The 23,766-nt window shown below is 34.5% G+C and overlaps 2 protein-coding genes and 1 long non-coding RNA gene across 4 annotated transcripts; 2 read left to right on the plus strand and 1 right to left on the minus strand.

Annotated features, from left to right (window-relative positions):
• Positions 1–751: 751 nt before the first annotated feature.
• Positions 752–9,485, plus strand: LOC126854852 (uncharacterized). 2 transcript variants are annotated; one of them, XM_050601967.1, is made up of 4 exons: positions 752–2,601; positions 5,870–5,966; positions 6,532–6,847; positions 7,103–9,485. In XM_050601967.1, exons 1-4 carry the CDS (start codon positions 2,453–2,455, stop codon positions 7,555–7,557), a joined length of 1,017 nt encoding a protein of 338 aa, XP_050457924.1. In that variant the 5' UTR covers positions 752–2,452; the 3' UTR covers positions 7,558–9,485. The 2 variants fall into 2 exon arrangements, with proteins under 2 accessions (XP_050457924.1, XP_050457923.1); XM_050601966.1 differs by lacking the exon at positions 752–2,601 and adding an exon at positions 5,551–5,783.
• Positions 9,486–12,750: 3,265 nt separating this feature from the next.
• LOC126854861 (uncharacterized) lies at positions 12,751–15,588 on the plus strand. Its single transcript, XR_007688164.1, has 3 exons — positions 12,751–13,641; positions 14,310–14,552; positions 15,450–15,588. It is a non-coding gene; the product is annotated as an uncharacterized LOC126854861 (long non-coding RNA).
• Positions 15,589–19,471: 3,883 nt separating this feature from the next.
• On the minus strand, positions 19,472–23,671 carry LOC126854860 (integrator complex subunit 13). The gene is made up of 9 exons (XM_050601977.1): positions 23,143–23,671; positions 22,987–23,061; positions 22,559–22,845; positions 22,384–22,474; positions 21,970–22,177; positions 21,522–21,901; positions 21,123–21,284; positions 20,501–20,832; positions 19,472–19,925 (listed from the first exon to the last, which is right to left on the minus strand). Exons 1-9 carry the CDS (start codon positions 23,356–23,358, stop codon positions 19,643–19,645), a joined length of 2,034 nt encoding a protein of 677 aa, XP_050457934.1. The 5' UTR covers positions 23,359–23,671; the 3' UTR covers positions 19,472–19,642.
• Between the last annotated feature and the right edge of the window lie 95 nt (positions 23,672–23,766).

Below are 23,766 nucleotides of genomic sequence, written 5' to 3' on the forward strand. Positions count from 1 at the left end.
TATAATATAATATATCGAAAAAAAAATAATATATATATATATATATATATATATATATATATATATATATATATATATATATTCGAAATTTATCGAAGATGCAATAAGTTAATTATGTCAATATTGTCGCAATTGAAATTAATTTGTACATGTTGTCAAAGTGAAAGAGGAAAGAAATGTCAATATCATCACAAAATTCCGTGTGCTTTTTCATAAGCACAGCAGCAGAACAATTTAGAGTTATTTTATCCATCCCTGGGCGCCGAGTCTCCACCAGCAAGGCGCCGAGGAGGGGGACGCAATGCGCACGGCAGCTGACGGTAGATGTGGTGTCCGGACGCACGGTAAGGGGAGAAATGTTCGTCTGTTCGCTCTCTCGCTCGCTCGTCTCGTCCCGTCTCGTCTCGTCTCGTCGGGTGCGGGTCACCGGGAGTCGGGGGACTGGCGGGGTGGCAGCTGCGGCGAGCGAAGGCGCTGCCCTCGTTCGGTCAGCTACCATACTAGACACACGCACACACTCGCAACAGAGTCAACGATTGGCTGGCTGGCTGGCTACGTGCGTTTCCTCGGCGTTCCCGTTTTCCGAGACACGAGAGAGGGAGAGAGAGAGAGAGAGTGAGAGTAGGGGTGCGCTCATCATGTCACGAACTTATACATACACGCGTTACATTATTACACGTGTGTTTCACGCACAGTTGAGCGCTTTTCGAAACCATAGAAGCGGTGAGCGTCGTATGCTCGCAAATGTATCGCAGTCGTGGATGCCCGGTTGTGATATTCCCGCGTAGAAAAAAAGGAATATTGACTCGATAAACGCGATCGCGAGACAGCGTCGAGAGGGAGCGGCAGGGAATGAGCGAGAAGGACAGAAAGAGAGAGAAAAAGAGAGCGCCGCGCTCGACCAATCGCCGTGTTTCATGACTCCGTTGTCGATGAGACGGTCGTCGCTCGACGTAACCTCAGTCGCTTACGTGGAAATACGCCTGCTAGGCGACGCGAGCAAATCGAGCGAGCGAAAATTATAATATGAAAAACATACGGATATATATAAATACATATATATACATTGCGTTTGAAACACGCGATCTAACGTCGTTCGCGTACGTACTTTCGTATTAGTACCATTTTTAAATACGGAATCACGCTATATGCGCGAATATTCGTGTCGGACGCGAAGAACGACGGAAAGTCACGTTGCTACGCTGATTGCCAAGCAGAAAGATAGGGAGCGAGTGTGCTGTCGTGCGTAAGAACAGAAGAGAGAGAGAGAGAGAGAGAGAGATAGCAGGCGCACCGCAACGCTCCGTAGAGAAAGGAGCTTCTCCGTAGAATCTCCTCACGCTTCCCTCCGACCACTCCGACACACTGCACAAGGTGTCGAAGCACGTCGCCGCGCGTATTCGACCGAATTTCGCGGCCCGTAAGCGTGAGCGGGACGATTGCAATAGAGACAGAAGAGGGGGAGAGAGAGAAAAAAGTGCGTATATGCATGTTGTGTGAGAGAAAAAAAAAGGGAGGTAGACGTATAAGAGATACATAGACGCGATCAAAAGCAATAGAGAAGGACAACGCGATAACGAGAAAAAGGACACTGACGGGCGTGGAAGAGAGACGGAAGAAACGGCGATCGAGTGGGAGAAAAACGGATTCCTAAGGTGTGGGACAGAGTGAGAAGGGCGACGAATCGGGTGGCGCGAGAGAAACGGATAGAGCGATTCGACGGAGAAAGCGTGACGGACGTATTCCGTGGCAAGATCGAGTAGTGAGAAGGGATACACGAACTCGGGGACGAGTACGTGAAAAAGAGAGAAAGAGAAAGAGAGGCGCAGTCAAGTGGAGGGGATAGAGGCGCAACCCGAGCGGTGCTGCCGCCTATTGGCAACGTCGCGTCGGCTCCCCACCCGGGCCAGTGTCGAGCGAGGTCCGATGGAGAGTGCTTTACAGTAGTGTGATTATCCCTCGAGACGTCGCGTAGTGCCGAGAGAACGTTCGTTCGTACTCTGTGCTCGCAGAGTGAGAGACGGATACTGTAAAGCATCCAGTGCGCGCATTTTTCTTATTTCTATTTTGACAATTCCGCGCGTATATATATATATATACACATACACGTATATAATATACATCCTCTCGGATCTCTCTGTTGGCGAGACTCGACAGAGTTCGTAACGTCGCTCGGTACTCTCCCACCATCGTGATCGATTTCCCACGCGACGCGCTTACTCGCGCCGCACTGGTGAGGGAATTGACGAGGGTGAAGTAGGATTCTTCGACGAAGAGCGGACGAGATACGGCAACGCCGCCCGTGGCAGCGGCGGTGGTGGCGGCGGCAACAGCAGCAGCAGCAGCAGCAGCGACGGGGACGGCGGACGACGCGGCGTTTTACGGAGCAACGGCAGCAGGCGGCGTTGGTGCTGCGCCCCGACGGCCGTCGATCGAAGCCCGCGTTATCGCAATGGCTTCCGTGAAAGACACCGCGACTTTCTTTGCGGAGGGCACCGCGATACAGTTCGAACACGTTTTCAAACTTTATCCACAGGCATTACGTCTCAAGGCCGATCACAAATCGAAAAAACCCGAGGAGCTGATCAAGCTAGATAACTGGTAAGTTTTAGTTAAATTTATTTTCTGCTGCACGACGCTGTCAATGCTTCGTCGTGTGTGTGTGTGTGTGTGTGCGCGCACACGGAGAAAGGGAATGAACGAGCGAGTGAGAGAAAGAGAGAGAGAGAGAGAGAGAGAGAGAAAAAGATAGGTAGATAGGTAAAAGATAGACAGATAGATAGAAAGAAGGATAGAAACAAATGCAATACACAGAAAGAAAAAGAGAGAGAGAGAGAGAAATGAGCTGCCGCCACTGCTGACGGGGACATTGCGGCGCGGCCCAAGGGAGGAAACGGCGCTACCACGGGGCGCACGCGGGACAATGAACCCGCTTCGTGTCCTGTCCTCCGCGAGCGAGCGAACGAGCGATGCGGGAGCGGCAACGCCGCGTGTGCGCGTCCGTATGTCACCCTCGCGGCACCCTATCGTGCTCCGAGACATCGTCGAAATCACCCCCGTGGAATTGTCCCGAAATTCGTCTCGCGAAAGATCCATTGTCACGTGGTGAATCTCTTCCTGAATAACATTTCGTTATAGAGGAGCGAGCGAAGATGTAGAAAGCGTAGATAATAATGACATGTGAACATCAAAGATTTTCCTTCTTTGAGATATTACTCCGAACAGGTATGATGAGATCGATGCAGAGAGCGGCTCTAATTATTAGTACTTCTTTAGCAAACTAGAAAGTTTGAAAGAAACAAAAAAGATAAATTTCATATATATATATGAATATAGAATATTCGTACATTTGTGTATATATCAATTAAGAGAATCTTTTATACCTATGGAAATGTATTTTGTTTTATTGTGTACTTATATAAAGTTGCAAAAAATCTAAGAAAATTTTGTTATTTATACTTATTAATTATTAATTACACGCAAATTAATTACAAAAATTTAATTTGAAAATTTAATTTGAAGATATTGGTCAATGAATTTGTTAATGTACATTTTTTTGTACATTAATATTTTTTTTTTTTTTTATAAAGTTATTGTTTAATATAAAAACATTGAATTAAAATGTTAAGTCTAGACATTTAAGATTTTGATGCGCATAAAATTATAATAATAAAATCTATTATATTTGATAGTTTGTTTGATCATTATGATATATCAGCTTATTTCAAAGAAGGAATATCAACGATATGAATCTGCCAAAATATAGGTCTCCGAATTTTACGATTATAAATTTTATGGAATTATAAATAAATTTTTAAATACACACAACTTTTAAAATAATCAAATGTTAAATCTTACCATTTTCTTAAATAATAATATTCTTAGACCACGGGACATTTGAAATTGTGGGCCCTTTGGATCTAAGAATCCAAGATTTTCCAGAATATTCAATATATATGTGTATATATATATATATATATATATATATATATATATATTTAAAATGATTTTCTATGGTCTACGAAACTCACAATTAGTAAGATTATCTTCGAGATATTAAACAATTTTATAATAGATTATAGATAATTAGATTAAATAATTTTGTGAATCTTTTATTCGTAGTTTAAATACTTTATTACAAAAGAAGTAATTATTCTTAATTTTCACTTGACAAAGAGAATTAATTTAATATTGCAACAAATATATATATAAAAGAGTTAGTTACGAAATTTATTTATAACATTTCCGCAAAATTTAAGTTTTTGATTCATTGATAAAAGTAATTTCTTTCAAAAATAGTAAAAACATAATATGGTTTGAAAAAATTGAGACAGAGTATTAATCCTTTTAATAAAAGTTCTATAAAAACTTGTTTGAAATTAAACGAGCTAATAAAATTATTAGAAATAATTGATAAAGTTAGGATCATGTAAAAAACAAAGTTTTCCGCAAACATAAAATCTATATATATTTGCCAATTTATCATTGATCCTTGCGCGAGTGATAAACTCGTATTATTTGTTTTCGCGCGCACGCGATTGATACAGATTGTTTTTATCGATCGTGACGTACATGCGCGCTGAGATGAGACAGATGAGACAGAAAAAGAAGAATAGGAATAGTGACAGAACGAACGAGTAAAAGAGTGTAGGGGTAAAGGGGGAAGGGAAGGGAGAAGAGACTTTACGCGCCAGTTTCTTCCGTGTTGCAGAAGCGAGGGTGAAGGCGACGAGGGGTAAGGGGAAGTGGAGTACCGTTGTTTTCATTCCCATTGAGGCCAGTTTGTGTCAAGGCTGCTTTTCCACGGTGCCAAGCCGTGTGCGGATATGCGGTATTACGTGGTGCAGCGCGCGTTTCAGCTTTGTGAAACATAACTATTCGGCTTGACGTAAAATATCGAAAAGTCTTTCTAATGAGTGACACGTGGAAATTTATTGAGAAATAAAAATTGCGAGACGTGAAGATGAAAAAATTTTTCTTTAAAAATGCCTCAAACGCGGGGGAAATGGAACAATTATCGTATTTTTAAAAACAGATTCTTTATTTTGTACAAATTTAGCGATTTTCATATTTATTTTATGTAAAAGAGATTTTGTTTTAAAAAATTAATATATTTTTTTATATAATTAAATACATTGTTAATAATGAGATTCCTCTTTTTAGAAAATCCGTGTCTTGCATTATGCATAATAGCTACCATTTAATTGTGTGATCCTAAAGTATAGTTATAACAAGAATTAACAAAAAATCTGATTTATAATTTATTAAATTATAATTAATACTGAACAGATTTTGTGATTTGTCTTAAAATAATTCGATTTGACTAATTTATTAGCATAAAGAAACTTATTAAAATAAGTATTATTATAATGTCTTAATTTTCTCTATATTTTTAATTATCCAGATCTTTAAATTCTTTGATTCCTCGATCGCCATCACTTTTTTAAAATTTTTGATTTCTTTTCTAGAATCTTTTATTATTTTAAATATTTTGATTTTAATAGTTTTTAATTGATTATGTTTTGCGAGTGCAGTTAATTTCGAAAAAAGACGTCGTGCCGAAGCATGGATCCACGTGTGATCCACGTGCGCGATAAAGATGGATATCCTCCAATCGTTGACGAGGGGCGTGTCGAGTTTCATGCGGCAGCGTTTGTATTTTTAATCGAGCCTTTAACGAATTCCTGTATTCTGCAGCAGCAACAGCGGCGGCGGCGGCGGCGGGATTACGTCACGCTCGCTCGTTCGCTCATGCGTACATATGCGCGTAAGCTTGTGGCCATGTATGTCGTGCGCGCGCGCATTCTCTATTCTTCGATGAATACTAGATCGATCTTGATCGCCTGGATTTTATTGTTTGTATCGGCAGGTATCAGAATGAGCTTCCTAAGAAGATCAAGTCACGTGGCAAGGACGCGCACCTCAATCACGAGGAACTGGTACAGACGATGAAATGGAAGCAAATAGTAAGTTGCTTTTTTCTTGCGAAACACCCAGATTCTATCACGTTTAGATAAAATTTATTTTAAATATTAAGATAAAACGGACAAATTATAATAATTGGTTTCATTCTGTTTAAAAGATGTACGAGAGAAAAAAAGTGATATTAGCGGTAAAATATGAATAACAATTTTTTTTTAAGTATATATAGCTATAAAATTATAAAAGTATATATATGTATATATGTGTATATATATATATATATATATATATATATATATATATAATTTATGATTTATAATCTATACATAATCATGTAATTCTCAAAAAAAAAAAGATTACATTGGTAGAAATCTTAATCGGGAACAATATTATTTTTGTACAAATCATTATCGCGAGAAGGTATAATTTACCTCATTTTAAATCGTTGATTTTAATATATTATATAAAATTTGCTGATTTGAAATTTGGCAAAATCTGATTTTCAATTATAATATTCTTCGCGATATGTTTGATAACTGTAAATCGAAATATTTATAAGTAATTGACGATCCAAGTGTTTCACGAGGCTGTCTGCCATTTTGTTTTCAGCGCGGCAAGTTCTACCCACAGCTGTCCTACCTGGTAAAGGTGAACACACCGCGCGCCGTGATGGCTGAAACAAAGAAAGCATTCAAAAAGCTTCCGAATCTCGAACAGGCAATTACGGCGTTATCGAATCTGAAGGGCGTCGGTACTACGATGGCGTCCGCCCTGCTTGCCGCAGCGTCGCCGGAAAACGCGCCCTTCATGGCTGATGAGTGCCTGATGGCGATACCCGAGATCGAGGGCATTGATTACACCACTAAAGAATACCTAAACTTTGTCCAGCACATTCAAAACACCGTCGAGAGGCTGAACAAGCAGAGTAAGCAATTATGAATTATTTACGTTCGCATATATGCTGGTCCCGTTCGAATTGCGCATATTACTGTATTAAATCCTTGGAAACGAGATTCTTTGATTACGCGATTTTTAAATCTTAATTGTTTGATTTACATTTTACATTATATATATATATATGCAGAAAATTTTTGATTCGACAATATATTAAATATTCGGGATTGTGACGAAATATAAAGAACATTTTTAAATATTGTAAAAAATTTTTATTGTTTTTCAGCGTCAAATGGTAAGACATGGAGCCCACATAGAGTCGAGCTGGCGTTGTGGACGCACTACGTGGCATCCGAGCTAAAGCCAGAGCTGCTCGATGGCATCCCGGGCTCGACAGAGAACGGCAACTCGCACGGCGCCAGCAATGGCGAGGCAACGGAGCCATCGGATGACAGTAATCAGGAGACGGTAGCGAATGGCAAGGACACAGCGGCGCTCGATCCGGCAGCGATCGACGAAAACAGCACGACAACATCTTTTACCGAAGATTCGATGGACAAACCAGCGACACCGATCACTGCCAGCGATCATGCCGTTGTAGGCGCTAGCGAAGACACAAACGATTCCATCATTACCAACGACAGCAGCAACAACGCGACGCCACGACCTACCGACAGCGAGGACACCGAGGAGGACTCGCAAGACGCGCAGGAGCCGCCTACCAAGAAAAGCAAGAAGTGACCCGATCGGCTCGGTGACGCGACAAGCAACAACGTCAGCACTTTCGTGCCCGCCAGAAGTCTGTCGATCATTGCGGCACCGCGTCGTCGATTCTGAATCATCAATCCGGATGATGGACCGACGGACGGACGTACGACGGATGGACAGACGAACGGATAGGTAGAATAGAAGATGGATGCACGGACGGACGGACGCGGATGAATGGATGAATTATTCTATATGCGCGATTGCTTGGACGGAGCATAGCCGCTCGCTTCATCCTCGACTCTTATTGCGACAGGAGGAGCGAAAAAAAAAAAGGGAAAGGATTCATGGGATTGCAGAATATTCTGAACGCATTCTGAAATCCTCAAATCTTTTATCTCACTCTGTTTCTTTCCCTCTTCTAGTTTTTTCCGCATTTCATCCACGATTATGTCTCGTTTTCTTATGGCTCCTCCCGTTCTGGTAAGCATTTTTACCGAGTGACCGACGAATATGCATTCTCGTTGATACTAAATGTCAGTTGGTGATACAGCTAGATTCTCATTGTTGTTGTTCGGACAATCTCGTGTATTCACATAAATGTCAAAGAGTTTTGCACCGTCTTTTGATTATGGATCTCCTGTATAAAGTATGTTGGAGCGGACGAGGAAACGTGAAAGTATATATACTCAATGTTATTAAAAATAAAAGATTTTCGCGAATATATACGTATAAGAGATAAGCCTTTGTATCCCTATTAACGATATTTTGCATATCTTTTAAAAAATATTAATCTGACTAATATATATCTTAAATTTTTTTGAAAAGTTTAATATAATTTTTAAAATCTTTTGTTTTGGAGATTAAAAATTTGCTATAAAGCTTTGAATTATTTTATATTTGTTAAAAAAAATTCATGAAATATGAAAATTTTGCGTTCACAGAATTAAGGTGTTTATTTCCCGATCATGTTTTATGTTGAATCAACAACTTACGTTGTTAGATCTTTGAATCGTCAAATCCGCCCGAATGCTCCCTTCTTCCACGACTCCTTGATCGCCGCTCTTCAACGCAAACACAACTGCCGTTCTACTAACAAGAAGATGATGCAAAACTTTCTTGAAATATACATTTCTCGTTCACTTTATAATCCACCCTTCACAGTATCATATATCTTAAATAACGAGACTCCCTCGTTCTTTTTATCTTCGATAGTCGCAATCTTTGGAATTTCCAATCGCGAAACTTATTTGTCGCATTATTTTTTTTCTTCTTTTTCCTCGAATCCCAATAAATAGTTAATTTAAAAAAGTGTTGTAAAAGCGATGTTGTATATTTACGTGCAAATAATCATGGAATAGAATCTATAAATCGTGATTTAAATTATGAAATAAACTCGTAATACATGCGAGTTGACACAAAAAAATAAAAACTAAATGCAACTTTTTATTTCTTATCCATTATAAGAAAACGATACAAAATAAAACTCAAGGATTCTACGTGAGCGTAAATATTCAACATCAACATAAAATTGTACACGTCTCCAAACTGGAAACTTTATTTCTTGATAATATAATTAAAAAAGTAAAGATTCTCAACTTGCAAATATTTTTTTGAAAATATGAAAACATTCAATTAAATATTTTTGCATCTTTAAATTTGTAAAATATTTTATTTTTTTAAAAGAATCTTCGTAGGATCATGTATGGATTCTTTTCAGGATACGTGTATAATTTTCATTTATTTGATGATCGATCAAATTTTATTTATTTATTTTTTTTGCGACGTAAATTAATGTACAGTGGAGTTCTCAAATTATTCCTTAAGAAGAGATGATCATTGTTGCAAAAAAGAAAGGAGAGGAAAAAAGAGTGAGAAAAGGAGAGATGTATGTGAGAAGGGGAGAAGAGAGCAAATCACTCCGTGAGCAGTAAAAAACAAAAAAAAAAAAACAAAAGCGAAAATACTGGACATAATGATAATATTAATATTAATAATAATAAATAATTATTATAATTATAATTATTATAATACCGAATCATTACCATAATTTATATACCTAATGAAAAAACTGCATGTCAGAGTGATGCATGGAGCAAACCAAATACCTTGTAAGTAAAAAAAAACTTTAGAAGGAAATAAAAGTAATGCTTTCAGTCCAAAAAGACAACATGAAGCTCAAAGCGTCCGGCCTGCAATTCAAACATAATATACATAATTACGCGTATTCTTAGTTCTAAGTATTCTTAAGTATACATAGTATGTATTTACTCGAGTTTTTTTTTTTTTTAAGAATATTCATTGCTATTACCACCGAAGAGCTATCGTCTATAATCTTAGGTTTCTAAATTTTGTTGTTATGAATTCTTTAATGAACGTTTAAACTTCCTAAATTTCTCTAACTTTTTAATTCTTAAAGTTTAACTTTTATGTCAATAGATCTCTCTTTGCTGCCTTTTTCCTTCATTCCCCCATATTTTCTCTTTGATGATTTATTTCGCAAAGTTGAATCCTTTGAATCCTTTATTTCGCTTTTTTCATATTTTTGCAGATATTCTTTGAAGCAATGATAACTTTCGATATATGCTAAGAAAAGTGAAATCCGATTTATATCTTCATTTTTATTTTTGGACGCATATCACGGATTTTACAAGACGTATCGAATTCTGCAAAGTTTCTTTGTTAGGAGTTAAGAGTTTCGATCCATCTTTAATTTGCATTTGTGATAATTTTAATTTTGAATAATTAAATTTATAGAAAATTGCTCTTTTATGCATATATTATTTTCTTCATATTTTGATCGGAAAAATATGAATTATTTTCATAACGATTCTAGGGGAAAAAATGTCGATCCTGCTAAAAGTAACAAATACAACAAGAAAAACGTCACATATGAAAAGTTCTGTGATATAGGAATTTTCAAAATGATTTGTCATTTTCTAGCTTCGAGCGAACGTGACATGGTGGTATTGCGGTGGTGATACGTGCGAGAAGTGAAAGTAAAACATTTCTCGCATCTTCCCGACTTTCTCTCGATGTAACGTCGCTTTAACTTCTCACCGTTGTCGTTGCCGTTCATTTCGTTGGGAGCGAAGTGAAACCAAAGTTGTGGCCGCAAAACCACATCCGTTTTTGACTGGCATAAGGATATCTTTATTCTCTCCTTTCTACACAGTATTTGTATCTTAATTTGTTTATAAATATTGGTTATTAATTATTAATTTTCAACAGTAATTGCAGGCACAAAAAATATCTTGTGGAGAAAATTAGTCATTTTTATGCATTGTAGAAATTGAAAAAGGAATATTTTATATATATATGAAAAATACTAATAAGTAAAAACAAGTTTTAAAATTAACAATTTTAATATATTGCTCGAGAGATTATTGATTAAAATTGCTGCTCAAAATTAAAAAAATTCCACAGTTCTATATTTGTGTCCCTTCTTTTCGAAATCTCAGTTAAAACTTTCTTCTTGAACTTATTCTTTAAAAACATTTCCAGTCGAAATAACATTCTTTTCGTGCTGACATGTAACTATTCCTTTAAATATATTCTCCGTGCAATTTGTCAAACTATATACTTGAAGGGCTTGGAAAAATCAACTGAGTTTTATATAAAAGACAAAAATACAATACGGTAGAAATAAATTAAACGACCATCGTAAAACTGCATATATCATTGACCTTCCTAGAATCGATCTGCAATAATGTCACTCTGCAGCTTGTTGACTCATATCGATACGGTAATTTTGTTTAGTCACTTTTGCTGATACATATACCATTAAATGAGAGACTTTCTCTTTGCGATAAAATTATTTCTTGTCCACATAGTTCTGTCCCTACATTATTAACTGGTATAAAACTGAATCACTAATACCCATAATTGTGATAGAATCAAGTCTATAAAAAAAAGAAATATAATTTGATCTTGATAGATTTCTTTGTTTAACAGTATACAGTTTCTATTGAGCGTGAAAGCAGATATTTATATGAATCCCTATGGATCTTTGCAAACATACATGAAAAGTTTAGATCGAGAGAAAAAAATTTATAATTTTTGCAAGATAAGAAAACCCAATAAATTTAATTTCTTTTTTGTAAAATTAATCTTGTATTCTTTATAAAATAGATTTATATTTATAAAAAAAAGAAATTAATTATAATTTATAATATTTAATTTAAATTATTTAATACTTTAAACAACATAAAATATATTCTAAATTACACTTTATTCATTCTTGAACTAATCGCACTCATCGTTAACCAACTCCTCAACTTTTAGATTTTCAGACTCGCATTTATTAGATGTTCAAGGCAAATACTTCGTTGTAATAGAATAGTCATTTAGATAGGAACGGACAAGGAAATAGAAATATTTAGATATTCATACTTACATTTTTATTCTTTAACTCAGATTTTTATATTTTAAAGAGAATTGTTTTTGATGCAAAATTGGATGCATAATTGGATGCATAGAGAAACAGAGGAAATAAGAGTATTTATTAAGTTCACTGTCTATGCTGATCTATTGTTAATTCCGACTATATGTGTTTTGAGACTACGCAATTTACATGCGCGTTCCTCCAGGGTCCAGTTTTTCAGCCGGTACTGAAATTGTTGAAACCGGTTTACGACGAAGCGAGAACTCTGCAAGAACTCGAGCTTAGCATGCCGGACTCCTATCAGTATTCTTGTCGAAAAAAAAAAAAGTCGTTCCGAATTCGCAGCGATGTCATTCAGCTTCTTAGCGCGATTTGCAAAATCTGTTTTTGATACGACAATTGAAGAATTCGAGACGCAAAGATTCGCGAACATATAATACACTGGACCAAGGATCTAAGAATTTGAAAAGTACGCAAGAAAATTCGAAGAGTGGAATTCGAGAGTTGTAAGAGATATACCAGACGCGTTTCGCATAATTCTCGCGTAACTTTAATTTTAATGAAAGATTCTCGCACACATTTGCACTCGCTTTTTTCCTTGAAGAGATACCAGTAATCTGGAATTATGAGTTACAGAAAAGAATTTTTCGCAAATCAAGATTCAAAAACACGAAGATAAATTCAAATTATTGAAATACATGTTATATGAAATTCTTGCTTAACGTTTAAGTCAGATTACAAAAAAAATATGTATGTATAATAATATTAATATCTATCTTTCCCAAATTTTGATAAAATTATAATTCCTAATTTAATTATACAGGAGTACATAATATATAGAAAATAGCAGAATTTTGTGATATACATATATGATTTTATTGGAGAGTAAAATTAATAATAAGAAAATATCCTTCCTAGAAAATTTTTCATTAAACTTACATACATGATTGCGAATTGATCGAAAAATCCATCGTTAAAATAACGCGATAGAAACTTTATACAATCAATACTGACCTATCTTAAGCAATGCGGAGAATTTTCGACAAAGGTACGTTTACAGATACAAAATTAAAAGAATTAAAGACAAAATCATATGATCATAATATAAATATTCTCTTATCTCTAAGACTTTCTCTCATCTCCTTATCCAAATACGTTCAATTCACTTCTTCTGTCCTGAATCAGAGATTCTAAACGAAGATAGAGCACTATCGAAGAAAGGGCATCAGAAGAACCAGGCTAGAAGAGAGATAGAGTGTGGGTAGGGAGGAGGGAGCGAGAGCGATGCAATGCATCGCGGTCACTCCAGTGACCTAGTAATGTCCGCCGCGACCTTAGTTGCGACGTGTTCACCCGTTTAAACCACCCTTCGTCCCCCTCTTTTCCCCTCGCCATCATCATCCTCCTACTCCCCCTCTTGCTCCCATTCTCTTATCCGCACCACACGTGACAGTACGGCGCGAGGGGGCGAAGGGGGCCAGGCGTGGGATATTCTCGCAAGGTGCGGAAAGGGGGAATCAAGAGAAGAGAGAGAGAGAGAGAGAGAGAGAGAGAGAGAGAGAGAGAGAGAGAGAGAGTGTGTGACTAGGGCAGGCAGGGAGAGGATGATATATACAAAACACAAGGTCACAGGAGAAGTGCGATTGTGTGGACGGCCGTGTCGGTGAAGACGCGGTGTGACGTAACACTCGGCGACGACGCGAACACGTGATTTGCACGGTGGTAGCGTTATCATGGTATTTACCATATGTCATTGTTTTTATATTCACCGATGCCTTTCGTCGTGTCTCCATGTCGTTTAAGTTCAAAGTCTGTGGAAAAAGTGAGGAATGTGAGATGAATGGTATAGAACTCGTACAAATCGATCAGTAGACCGAAATAGATTTATAATGTGCTCTAAATTAAGCAGCACTTATTTGGAAAAAAAGGAAAAAAGTCCAAAATCGTCACAGTAATCGAGGAAACGAGTTGCGGAATGTGTGATTGTAACGCCGACAATTTCGTCAAATTTCTAGCAATGATAATTTATATATATAATATTAAAATATTATATATATTTAAATATAAAAAAATCAAAGATTTATATCCATTTACATATACTTGGGTTCAAATTGATTGAATTTATTCATATTTGCTATAATTCTGGACAAAATTAATTTTTTTATGTGTGAATTGATTTTTTCTCAAGATACAAAAATTCATCACATTTTAAATCGTACATTAGATTTTATATACACTTAAATGTTGCAGAGTTCTATAAAACAATATTTTGAAAATGTTGCAGAATTCTATAAAACAATATTTTGAAAATTAGTACTATGTAATAAATTTGGAAATGTATTGGGTATTTAAGAAATTTCGCAAAACAGGCGGTACATGGTAGAAATCTAATCATTTCGAGCAGATACTCTCTTACCTGGCGATATGCCATGCCCGGGAAAATCCCCGAAGGTGGAAACGGAGCCGAGATAGAAGAGCCTGGGCAAGGACGGAAAAAGGATGGAGCATGGAACATAATCTCCCAGCGGTATTCCCGGACCCTCTGCCGTAGCAAAAGCTCATTAGAAGTCGCCCTTTGAAAATCGTCCTGCTACAAGCAGCTGCCCTACGGCGCAGTAACGGACGCTTCATGGCGCTATTTTTCCAGGTATTCCATTCCGACAATTCTATGTGAAAATTCATGGATTTTTCAAAATTTCTTCTATAGCTCCTGATCACATAGAGCAATACATTTGAAGTCATACTTTGCAAAGTTTACAACGTTTGCAAAGTTCAAAAGAAGATGTTGCAATTCTGAAAAATGTATAAAGGTGTTACAAAGAAATAAAAAAGTTGTGAAAAAATGTTATAAAGAAAGAAAGAAGTCTTTGAAAAATTCGAAACGCATATATCTATATATACATATCTTTAGTTTATTATTTAGAATACTTTTGATTTTTCTGAAATTCATTTTCTTAGCAGAAAAGTATCAAGCATTTTTTTAATTGATTATTAAAAATGGAAAAGTACGTTTTTGAAATATAATGATTAACAAAACTTTGTTTAATTTTAAATCTCGATTTTTACATTTTTATTTTTTATTGATTTAAAACTTAATTGAATAAATTAATTACGAAGTTATTTGAACTTTTGAAAAGTTTCAAGGAAATATGTTAATCAAAACTTTTAGCAAAGTGGATCAGAAAATTTGCGTAATTTTTATTTTCACGAAATTTCTTTTCACACATTTATAATATTCTAAATTTTCTTAAATAAATTTATAAATTAAACTTTACTTCTTTTAATGCAGAATTATATATCACTGATTGTAGTATATAATTGGTGCATCTATAATATAAATATATATAATATTATATTCATTTTTTTTATAGATATAAAATTCTATATTTTTATTAAGTGCAAAATTACTTTTCACGTTACTTTATCATATTTTTTATTACACAAATATATTGTTTCTATATTGACAAGAAATTTGTGCATATTTACTATAGCACATCCTCTTGATCTTAATACAGATTCTGTCTTCGTATTGTTAATCTCGTAGTTTAATGCAGCTCATCCGATGCTGTTTGAGAAAAAAAACATTGGGTACACACTGAATATTTCCCCATACAATACGTCCCTGCGCTTCGCTTTAGTGCTTCGTACATCCTGCAGGGACGTCGTTCAAAGGGACGACAAAGAGCCGGTCGGACCGTAAGCTTTGAAGGGCGACAGCCCTACGAAGGGGAAACGGGTTTCATGCCTGCCGCCAAAGTCTTCAATGGGACTCTATGGAATACCCTGAAAAATTCAAGCCTGAGTTTCTGCTTCCGTCGTCGAGGTTTATATCGGGTATAAAGATTTCACTGAGCTAAAGCTTGCGAATTAAACGAGAAATAATTTCATACTTAAAAACATTTCTGGATCTAAAATAAATAATTAATATTTTGAGAAATGTATTATCTATTCAGTAGCTTTGTGTAAAATAATTAAATCTAGCAAATAAAAGGTATGAGAATAAATAATTAATACGTATAAATGAGTAATTAACATATAAATAATTAATAAATATAAAACTAATGTATTGAATATATTTAGCATAGTTTTTCAAAGCCAATTAATTTTTAGTTTAAGCAACTCAAGACTATCTGCTTAATAATCTCATTTCGTTAACTCTGGATTAACAATTTATCATTTCTTTCAAATATAAATTTCATATAGATAATTTAATGAATTAAAAGTAATGGAATTCATAAAAGTGGAGAAAATAGTCATATATATAAAATATATCTAGACCATCGTATAATATCCTCTTTTGCATTTTATAAATTTAAATTAATCAAAACTATTGTTTAATTGATCGCAATTCATTTTGTTATCATAACTGGTATTCATTGAAAGAGATTTTCGTCTTTAAAATTCCTGTCTATAATTATTTATTGGCGCAAAAGGACGTCGCGTTTTACTCGCGCTGTACCCAGTTCGTTCCCTCGTTTCGTTCAGTGACCCTCGGAGGCCGCGATCGATATGTACCAGCTATACTCGCGAGTTTCAATTATATAAACGCTGCACACTCACGTATCTCACCGTAGCGCGATACAGTTGCTCTGTTAAAGCAACACAATTAATATATCTATTTAACATATTCAGTACTCTCGCCGTTATGTACTCCATATAACATTTACAACATAAAATATTGACGACGCTATAAATAATTCCCCATAGGAGTGCGTATTATCGCACTTCATTGATATTGATCGTTTTATATATATACTTCGTACAGCTCTCTGTATAATGTGGATATTCGATTATATAACGCCGATCTCATCAATATGGGCTGTTAAAACGAGAAATTCAGATTTCCATCGCGATTCTAGCAATATCAATATATTTATGTTTGCCAAATATTTTTATATCAGTGAAAAGACAGATTATATGTAATGAATATTATCATCTCTAATGCTAATAATTATATATAGTGATTAACATTCCCGCTAGATGAAAACATGTAGATATAGAAACCTATATTTCTCCAATAAAATCTGAGGAATGAGGAATAATTGTGATACTCGCAATAATTAATAGTTGTTATATATATATATATATATATATATATGCCAATAAAAGGTCAAATTTTAAATTTGCAATATTGCACATATTATAAACCGTATTTCTCGTAAAAAAAATATCTGCAACATTTTTGGAATAAAGTTTAAATTTTGCTGAAATTGTTGAAGTTGATTTTGTTCAATTTGTTCTAAATAATATCGAAATCATATACATATACGAAATATTTAAAAAAGTACAAATATATATGTAGTATAATTTGCATATATATGCAATAATAGTATTTATATATAATTATATATTATAATCTAGTAATATGTAATATAATTGAATTAGTAAATTCATCGACAGTATAAGATATTTAATGACTGGAACATTAATTGTGAGAATATACGATGATATAAGAACGCTACGTATTTGCTTATTGCAATTAAACAACACAATAAACTCTTTAGATTGAAAAGAATACAAATGTTCGAAAAAAAAAATTCAGACGGACATTCTAATTGTATATTCTATCACGTGTTGCTTCACATCTCTGCACGCACGCATGCACGTGGTGCGTACGTCCGGAAAAAAATAGAAATGAACAGCGCGACGGACATGTGCATGCTGCATACTCATACTTATGTATATCATACGTGTGTGCGTTTACATGCATAAGTATACCATTGACCGAGATATCCTCTATCGCCTGTCTCGGGATGAATGAACCGTTACGTCATGCACTTGTACTCACTGGTCCCCTTCCGCAACCCTCCTCTTCTTCCTCGTCCTCTTCCTCTTCCTCTTCCTCCTCATCCTCCTCCTCTTCCTCCTCATCCTCCTCCTCTTCCTCGTTCTCTTCGTAATCCTCTCGCCTCCCTTGCCGTCGCCCCATGTATTTCTCTTTTAGCAGCTTGTATTATATAAGGTGCAGCATAAGTAATGGCCTCGTGTGAAATAGATCGATTTGATTGTCATATAATTTCTTATAATTCTATATTTCTCTTTTTAGAGGAACAGAGTCAGAATAAATTTAGAGGAATCTTTAAAGCGTCTAGGACAATTGAGATTTTGAGCGGTTGGATTTACCTCAGAAGTTACCTCGGGAGATCTTCAATTCACAATATTTAAGGTTTTTCGATTCTTAGTACTTATCATCTAAAACATTTATCTTTTCTCAATTCTCAACGTTTATTTTTTTAGTGTCTTCTCCTACTTCAAGTTCTTCAATCTTGAATTTAGAAGATTCTACCATTCTATAAACTTGCAAGTCTTCGGGTAAACCGTTATATCCTTTCCTTACCCTAACAAGAATTGCATCCAGTGAGATCATATATCTACAACGCGTCAGTTTAATTTAAATAACTTGCTAATGGTCATCTTGTACTACGGGCTTTATTTCGTCTATGTATATTTCCCTTTCCCTTTCATTGTCTACCTCTCTCAAATTGAGAGAGAAAGAAAGAGAAAGATAGTGCACACTGTATTACACGCGATCAAGTCTTTCCTCTCCTTGCTTCTCTCTCGTTTTGCTATCCTCCCACATTCATCGATTAGCACGGCGGGGGCCGCACGCCGAGATGAACTATAGATTCGACAAAGGTCGATGTATCGTTTAGACGGCTCAGACACTCGGCAGACGTGTCGACTATAAAAGCCGGAGGGATGGAGAGGGATGCGGTCGGCAGAACGATGGAGGAAACGGTGGGAATTGGACTGGTGTTGCACCACTGATACACTTTCGTCCCACGTATTCTTGTAAACAGATAGATCTTCACACGGTGTCGAGCTGCCCGATGGTAATCTCGGATAATCGTATGCTTGTATTCTAATTTTGTCTCGTCGTTATATTTCTCTTATCCTATCTGAATTCTTAGTTTATTGTATATAAACTTTGTTTGTACTACGATGTCTCTTGTAATCTAAGTTTATTCTTCCAGAGTTTCAGTTTTTAATAAATCCTATCTTCTTAATTCTTTTGTTATATATTCTTAACTCTGATTAAATCTGTCAATTCTTACGTGGATTAATTTTAATTCCTGGATTTTCTATTTGTAATGCTATAAATAAAGTTCTTGGCAGCAAATTCTAGAATTTTATTCTAGATTTTTATATAAAAATTTTTAGAATTTTTTATATTCCAAGTTTATTTCTCGATTCTAACTTTTCAGAATCTTTTTACATCCTGCTCTATATCGTCTATAAATACTATAGTAATTTTATTTCTTTCATTCTCATTAGCACAAGCATTTCATTTTTGTAAAACTTATGTCCAAGAGATCGATTATTTAATTTATGAAAATATCAGTTTTAAATGGATATTAATTTTATAGAATCATGAACAAAATTATAATTTATTTCTACATAAATTCATAAAATTACAAAAAGAAAAAAAAATATATATATTTTTGAAGATTCTCTCTATGTATAATATATAATAAACCAACAAAATTGAAACCATATATATATACTTGGTTTTAATATAAAATATCTATAATTGTTTTTTAATATTCTTAACACGCGCGATCGGAATATTCTTCATAACTCTAATTTATTAAATATATTTTATACAATCACGATTAATATCGTTTGATGAACTAATATGTACTTAATGCATATCAGTATATCAGTTATATTTACGTTCATATATGGAGTCTTTGCAGGATGTATTCCACCTTCTTTAAAAATCCTCATTCACACACACTACCCTTCTAAGATGGTTTCTCTAGGTTCTCTTCCCGTGTCTTTCAAATTTGGATATAGCTTCGCTTTAAGACCATCGCTGTTGATTCTACCATGAAAATCCGGTTTTTTATCCTTTGGCGCGCTGCGTTGTAGCCAAATGTCCAGGAGACTCTTTGATCCAGCATTGACCTTGTGCAATTGCTTGTTCAGAGGCATTGACACGCTCGCCGGCGGCGACATTGGTGAGTCTGTCGTCGCTCTAATTACGCTAACTCGAGCAGTTCCATCTTCCTTACCGAAACTATGAGAAAAATCGATTTTTAGACTTTTAAAGATTCTTAAATCTCTAAATTTTTAAATTTCTTATAGAATATATTAAAAAAAAACTTTTAAATATTTATATTTTTAGATTAAATGTCTCCAATTACTTTTTTCTAATTAATCTCTTTCTCTCTCTTTAAATAGATCTGTTGATTAGATCTCTATATACTCAAACTTTCCAGTTTCTACTATTTTTAAATATAAATATTAGGTCTTGCTATTCTATAACAATAATTCAATTCATTTATTCATTTAATAACAATAAAACAAAAACTTGCACTAAATTTTAATATAATAAAATTATAATAATAAATTAATGTTTTTTCTAATTTTTACTAATCTTTTCTAGATAAATAAAAATACATGTAATTTCATAAATATTTTTTTATAATAACATATTAAGAGAATAAGGTCGATGACTATACACTATATATATGCAAGTAATATTTTGTAATAACAAAAAAAAAAATTTAATTTATATTAAAAATAAAATAATAAATATGTAATTTATCAAAGCTCATTGTTTTTATTTGATTTTTTCAATTATTTAATTACCTGTCTAATTCGCGTAAAGCTTGATCAAGCTCCACCTTGTCCTTGTCATCTTTATTCCTGATCTCCAATAAACAGTTCAGCACTTCGGTATGCGTAGCTGAGTTGTTCGCGTGGTGCTTGAAAAACGTTTCCATTTCGTCCCATAACAAACGATAATGTTCTTCCCTGCGTACTCCTCCCTTCCCACCGCGACCTCCACCAATGTTCGGTAATGGCAACGTCTCGTGCTTCGCTTCCAATCCGAGTACACTGAAGATTACTTGTTTGCATTGTAATACTTCATCCGTAGTTAACTCTTCCTTTACCATTAATTCTGCGAGCGGATCTATCACCTATATAAAGAATTTAAGGATGCTTAATATTAATAAGATCTCTAAAACTTAAGAGTTTTAAAACTCAAGATATAATATCATATCATTCTGAATTCTAAAATAATTTAAATTTTCTATATTATAATTAAAAAAATGAAAAATTATTGAAGAATATTTTAAGATTAAATCAGAATACATTAAAAAGTCCATTAATCATAATTTATTTCCTTATTTTATCTTATTAAATATAAAAATAAAAAATGTGTTCTTAATTTTCCTTAAAAGTGATTTATAATTTTCTTCATACAAACCTGTTTTAGATTAAACATGAGAGTACTGGAAATAGTCATAGGCCAATATTTAGTATGACGTTCCAATCTTAATCTCATTTTTTCTACTGGCCCATCATCATTAGAATTGGAAATACGTTTAAGTGGTACTAATATGTTATTTCGCATAAGAAAACCAAAATCCTGTAATAAAAATACTTCCAAATTAGGACAATTGTATTTATTATCACAAATTAAAAATTTCGTTTTATTTATAATAAAAAAGAAAAAATATTAGTTTTTCTCACTATAAAAAAAAAAATATATAATTGACATTAAAATAGAACGATTTATACAAAATTGATATAGAATTAACTGATAACATATGTCTGTATGCAAAATTTTTAACAAAAGATAATTCAAATTACAAAAATGTCCTACAGTTATTCTATAATCTGTAACTCGTCCACCACAGCCTTCGCTAATTGACGGAGGATCCTCTAGTACACTTCGAGCAGTGGATAGAGTATGAATAAAAATCTCTCCACCATGTGCTGCCAATAGATGAGAGATAGTCTTTCCACCAGTCTTTCTGGCCATCTCCAACATCACCGATCGTCCGTTTAGTAAGAAATTGATCAAACATGAAGACGGCCTACTATTGACGTCAACCGGCGTGATGCGATGCATCGCCGTGCAATACTGCATCTCCGATGCGCTACAGCCACGCGGTGTACACCATTTTAAAGTAACCGTCTCATATTCTGATCCTTCTTCGAAACGTCTGAACGTTTTTATCAATGCCGAATCTTGCGGATTTGCTACAAGAGAAACTCCATTATTATTCTCGAATTCAAAGACTATTTTTCAAAAAGAATTATTAAGAAACCTTTCAAAATTGCAGTATGTGCGGCGGAGGAGTGAAATATCTCGACATCGTAATTGGCGGAAGAACTGGCGTTTTGTTCCTCTTTCATAGGTATACCTGTCACTGTGGTGCTGGCTAAATCATAATGAGACAAAATAAGATGCGATAATTTGGAATGAAGTGCTGAGGCCTTGATCGAATGCACTTCTACTGTTAGTAAAGGTGATATCTACAAAAGAAAAACAATAAATTTAAGCATTATCTTCAAGATATATACATAATATAGATTAAATAGCATTCAAAGAATTCAACTAATTAATATAGAAAACATTTTAAATCGTTTAAAGCTAAAATTGCACATAAAAAATACTTTCTTTTATAAAAAGAATTTGGCAAAAATGTAAAAAACGTAATTATGAATCATTAAAAACATACCTCTCGAGGGCCTTGACTAGTGACTTGAGATTCAATGTTATTAGGATATATGTTCAATATAACCAAGTGACAATAATCAATAGGTATCAAACTGCAAATTAGCATGAGCAAAAATATTAATGTTTAAAATATTGTTACATAATGATTTAATGAAATGTCTAAAAAAGATACTGACTGATCCGAGGCTAGCGCAGTCTTGTTTTCCTGTGCAAGCTCATTTAGAAATATATTCTCTAAACTCTTCATATTGCTATTATCACGTGCGCTTGTGATACATATTACTCTACCCCTGTTTACCAACTTAGTAGTGTTCTCATTTAGAGAAGTCCTTTTTTCGTGCTGTATCTCGGAGCATTCATTTAAAGTTTCAATCGCCACACGCAGACCATGTATTACTGAATAATCTTCTCCAGGATCTGGTGTCTTCACTGGTACTCCTAAAATGGCAGTGCCATTCATTATCTGTAAATGAAATGATATTTGTATTAAATTTTATTAAATTTTATTTTTATTAAAAACATATTAATGACAATAATATTTTAGTAATTATGTAATATCAACATGTTTATTATTTAATGAATATATAAGTTTAAAAAGACACACGTGATTTAAATTCTGTTGCAACGGACTCCATGAATTCAATACATAAGCAGCACGATCAGTAACTACAAACCTAATCTGAAAAGAAATGACATGATATAACAAGACATTACCCAATGTTAATGTATTCTGTAACAAAATTTATTGAAAATTGTATACCAATTTGCCTGTGGGAAAAAGGTCCCATACAATACGACAGTATTCCAACGAGGCCTCGACGCTGGTGGTCCAGAGGGATTTGCAGACCGGTGCTAGCGGAATTAAATTTTGTCCCCTACTTTTCAAAAAGTCAAACTCCAATGGACACTCGGTGGAAATGCCAAAGTACGGTGTATGATCCAATACGAATATCGTTTTGTGATTCGCGGGATACATTTTCTCGCATTTCTCGCTTACAAACTGTATACAATAAATTATATTTTCTCACAGAACGGATCTTCTCATTTCTGCCAATTTACTTTTCAATATTTTGAGGTTAAATTTAATAGAAAAATCGCGATATTTGCAACAATAAAATAATTTGTCAAATTATTCCCATATTATAAATAAAATTATCTTTTTTACATAAATCAAAAATTAGAGAAATATGTAAATTGAACATAATGCGTGCGACATTCACTTCCCGTTGTTCCCATATAATTACAATTTGTGAACTGCTACGAATTACGAACTACGAAATACGAACGTAAATACGCGCTTAAATCTAGCACGTATTTACATACAACGTAATCCACTGCAATCCAACGCAAGTATTATTTTCACTTTCTATCGCCTAAAAATTAT

The sequence above is a fragment of the Cataglyphis hispanica genome, chromosome 14 (genome assembly GCF_021464435.1).
Source record: "Cataglyphis hispanica isolate Lineage 1 chromosome 14, ULB_Chis1_1.0, whole genome shotgun sequence".
Classification (NCBI taxonomy): domain Eukaryota; kingdom Metazoa; phylum Arthropoda; class Insecta; order Hymenoptera; family Formicidae; genus Cataglyphis; species Cataglyphis hispanica.

Excerpts from the sequence above, each read along its gene's own strand:
- LOC126854852 (XM_050601966.1), top strand. The coding sequence starts at position 5,566 with ATGGATCCACGTGTGATCCACGTGCGCGATAAAGATGGATATCCTCCA. Across the intron at positions 5,967-6,531 it reads CGATGAAATGGAAGCAAATA|CGCGGCAAGTTCTACCCACA; the intron begins GTAAGTTGCTTT and ends TTTTGTTTTCAG. Across the intron at positions 6,848-7,102 it reads CGAGAGGCTGAACAAGCAGA|CGTCAAATGGTAAGACATGG; the intron begins GTAAGCAATTAT and ends ATTGTTTTTCAG.
- LOC126854860 (XM_050601977.1), bottom strand. The coding sequence starts at position 23,358 with ATGTATCCCGCGAATCACAAAACGATATTCGTATTGGATCATACACCG. Across the intron at positions 22,846-22,986 it reads TGCAACAGAATTTAAATCAC|ATAATGAATGGCACTGCCAT; the intron begins GTGTGTCTTTTT and ends TTTCATTTACAG. Across the intron at positions 19,926-20,500 it reads GCTTTACGCGAATTAGACAG|TTTCGGTAAGGAAGATGGAA; the intron begins GTAATTAAATAA and ends TTTTTCTCATAG.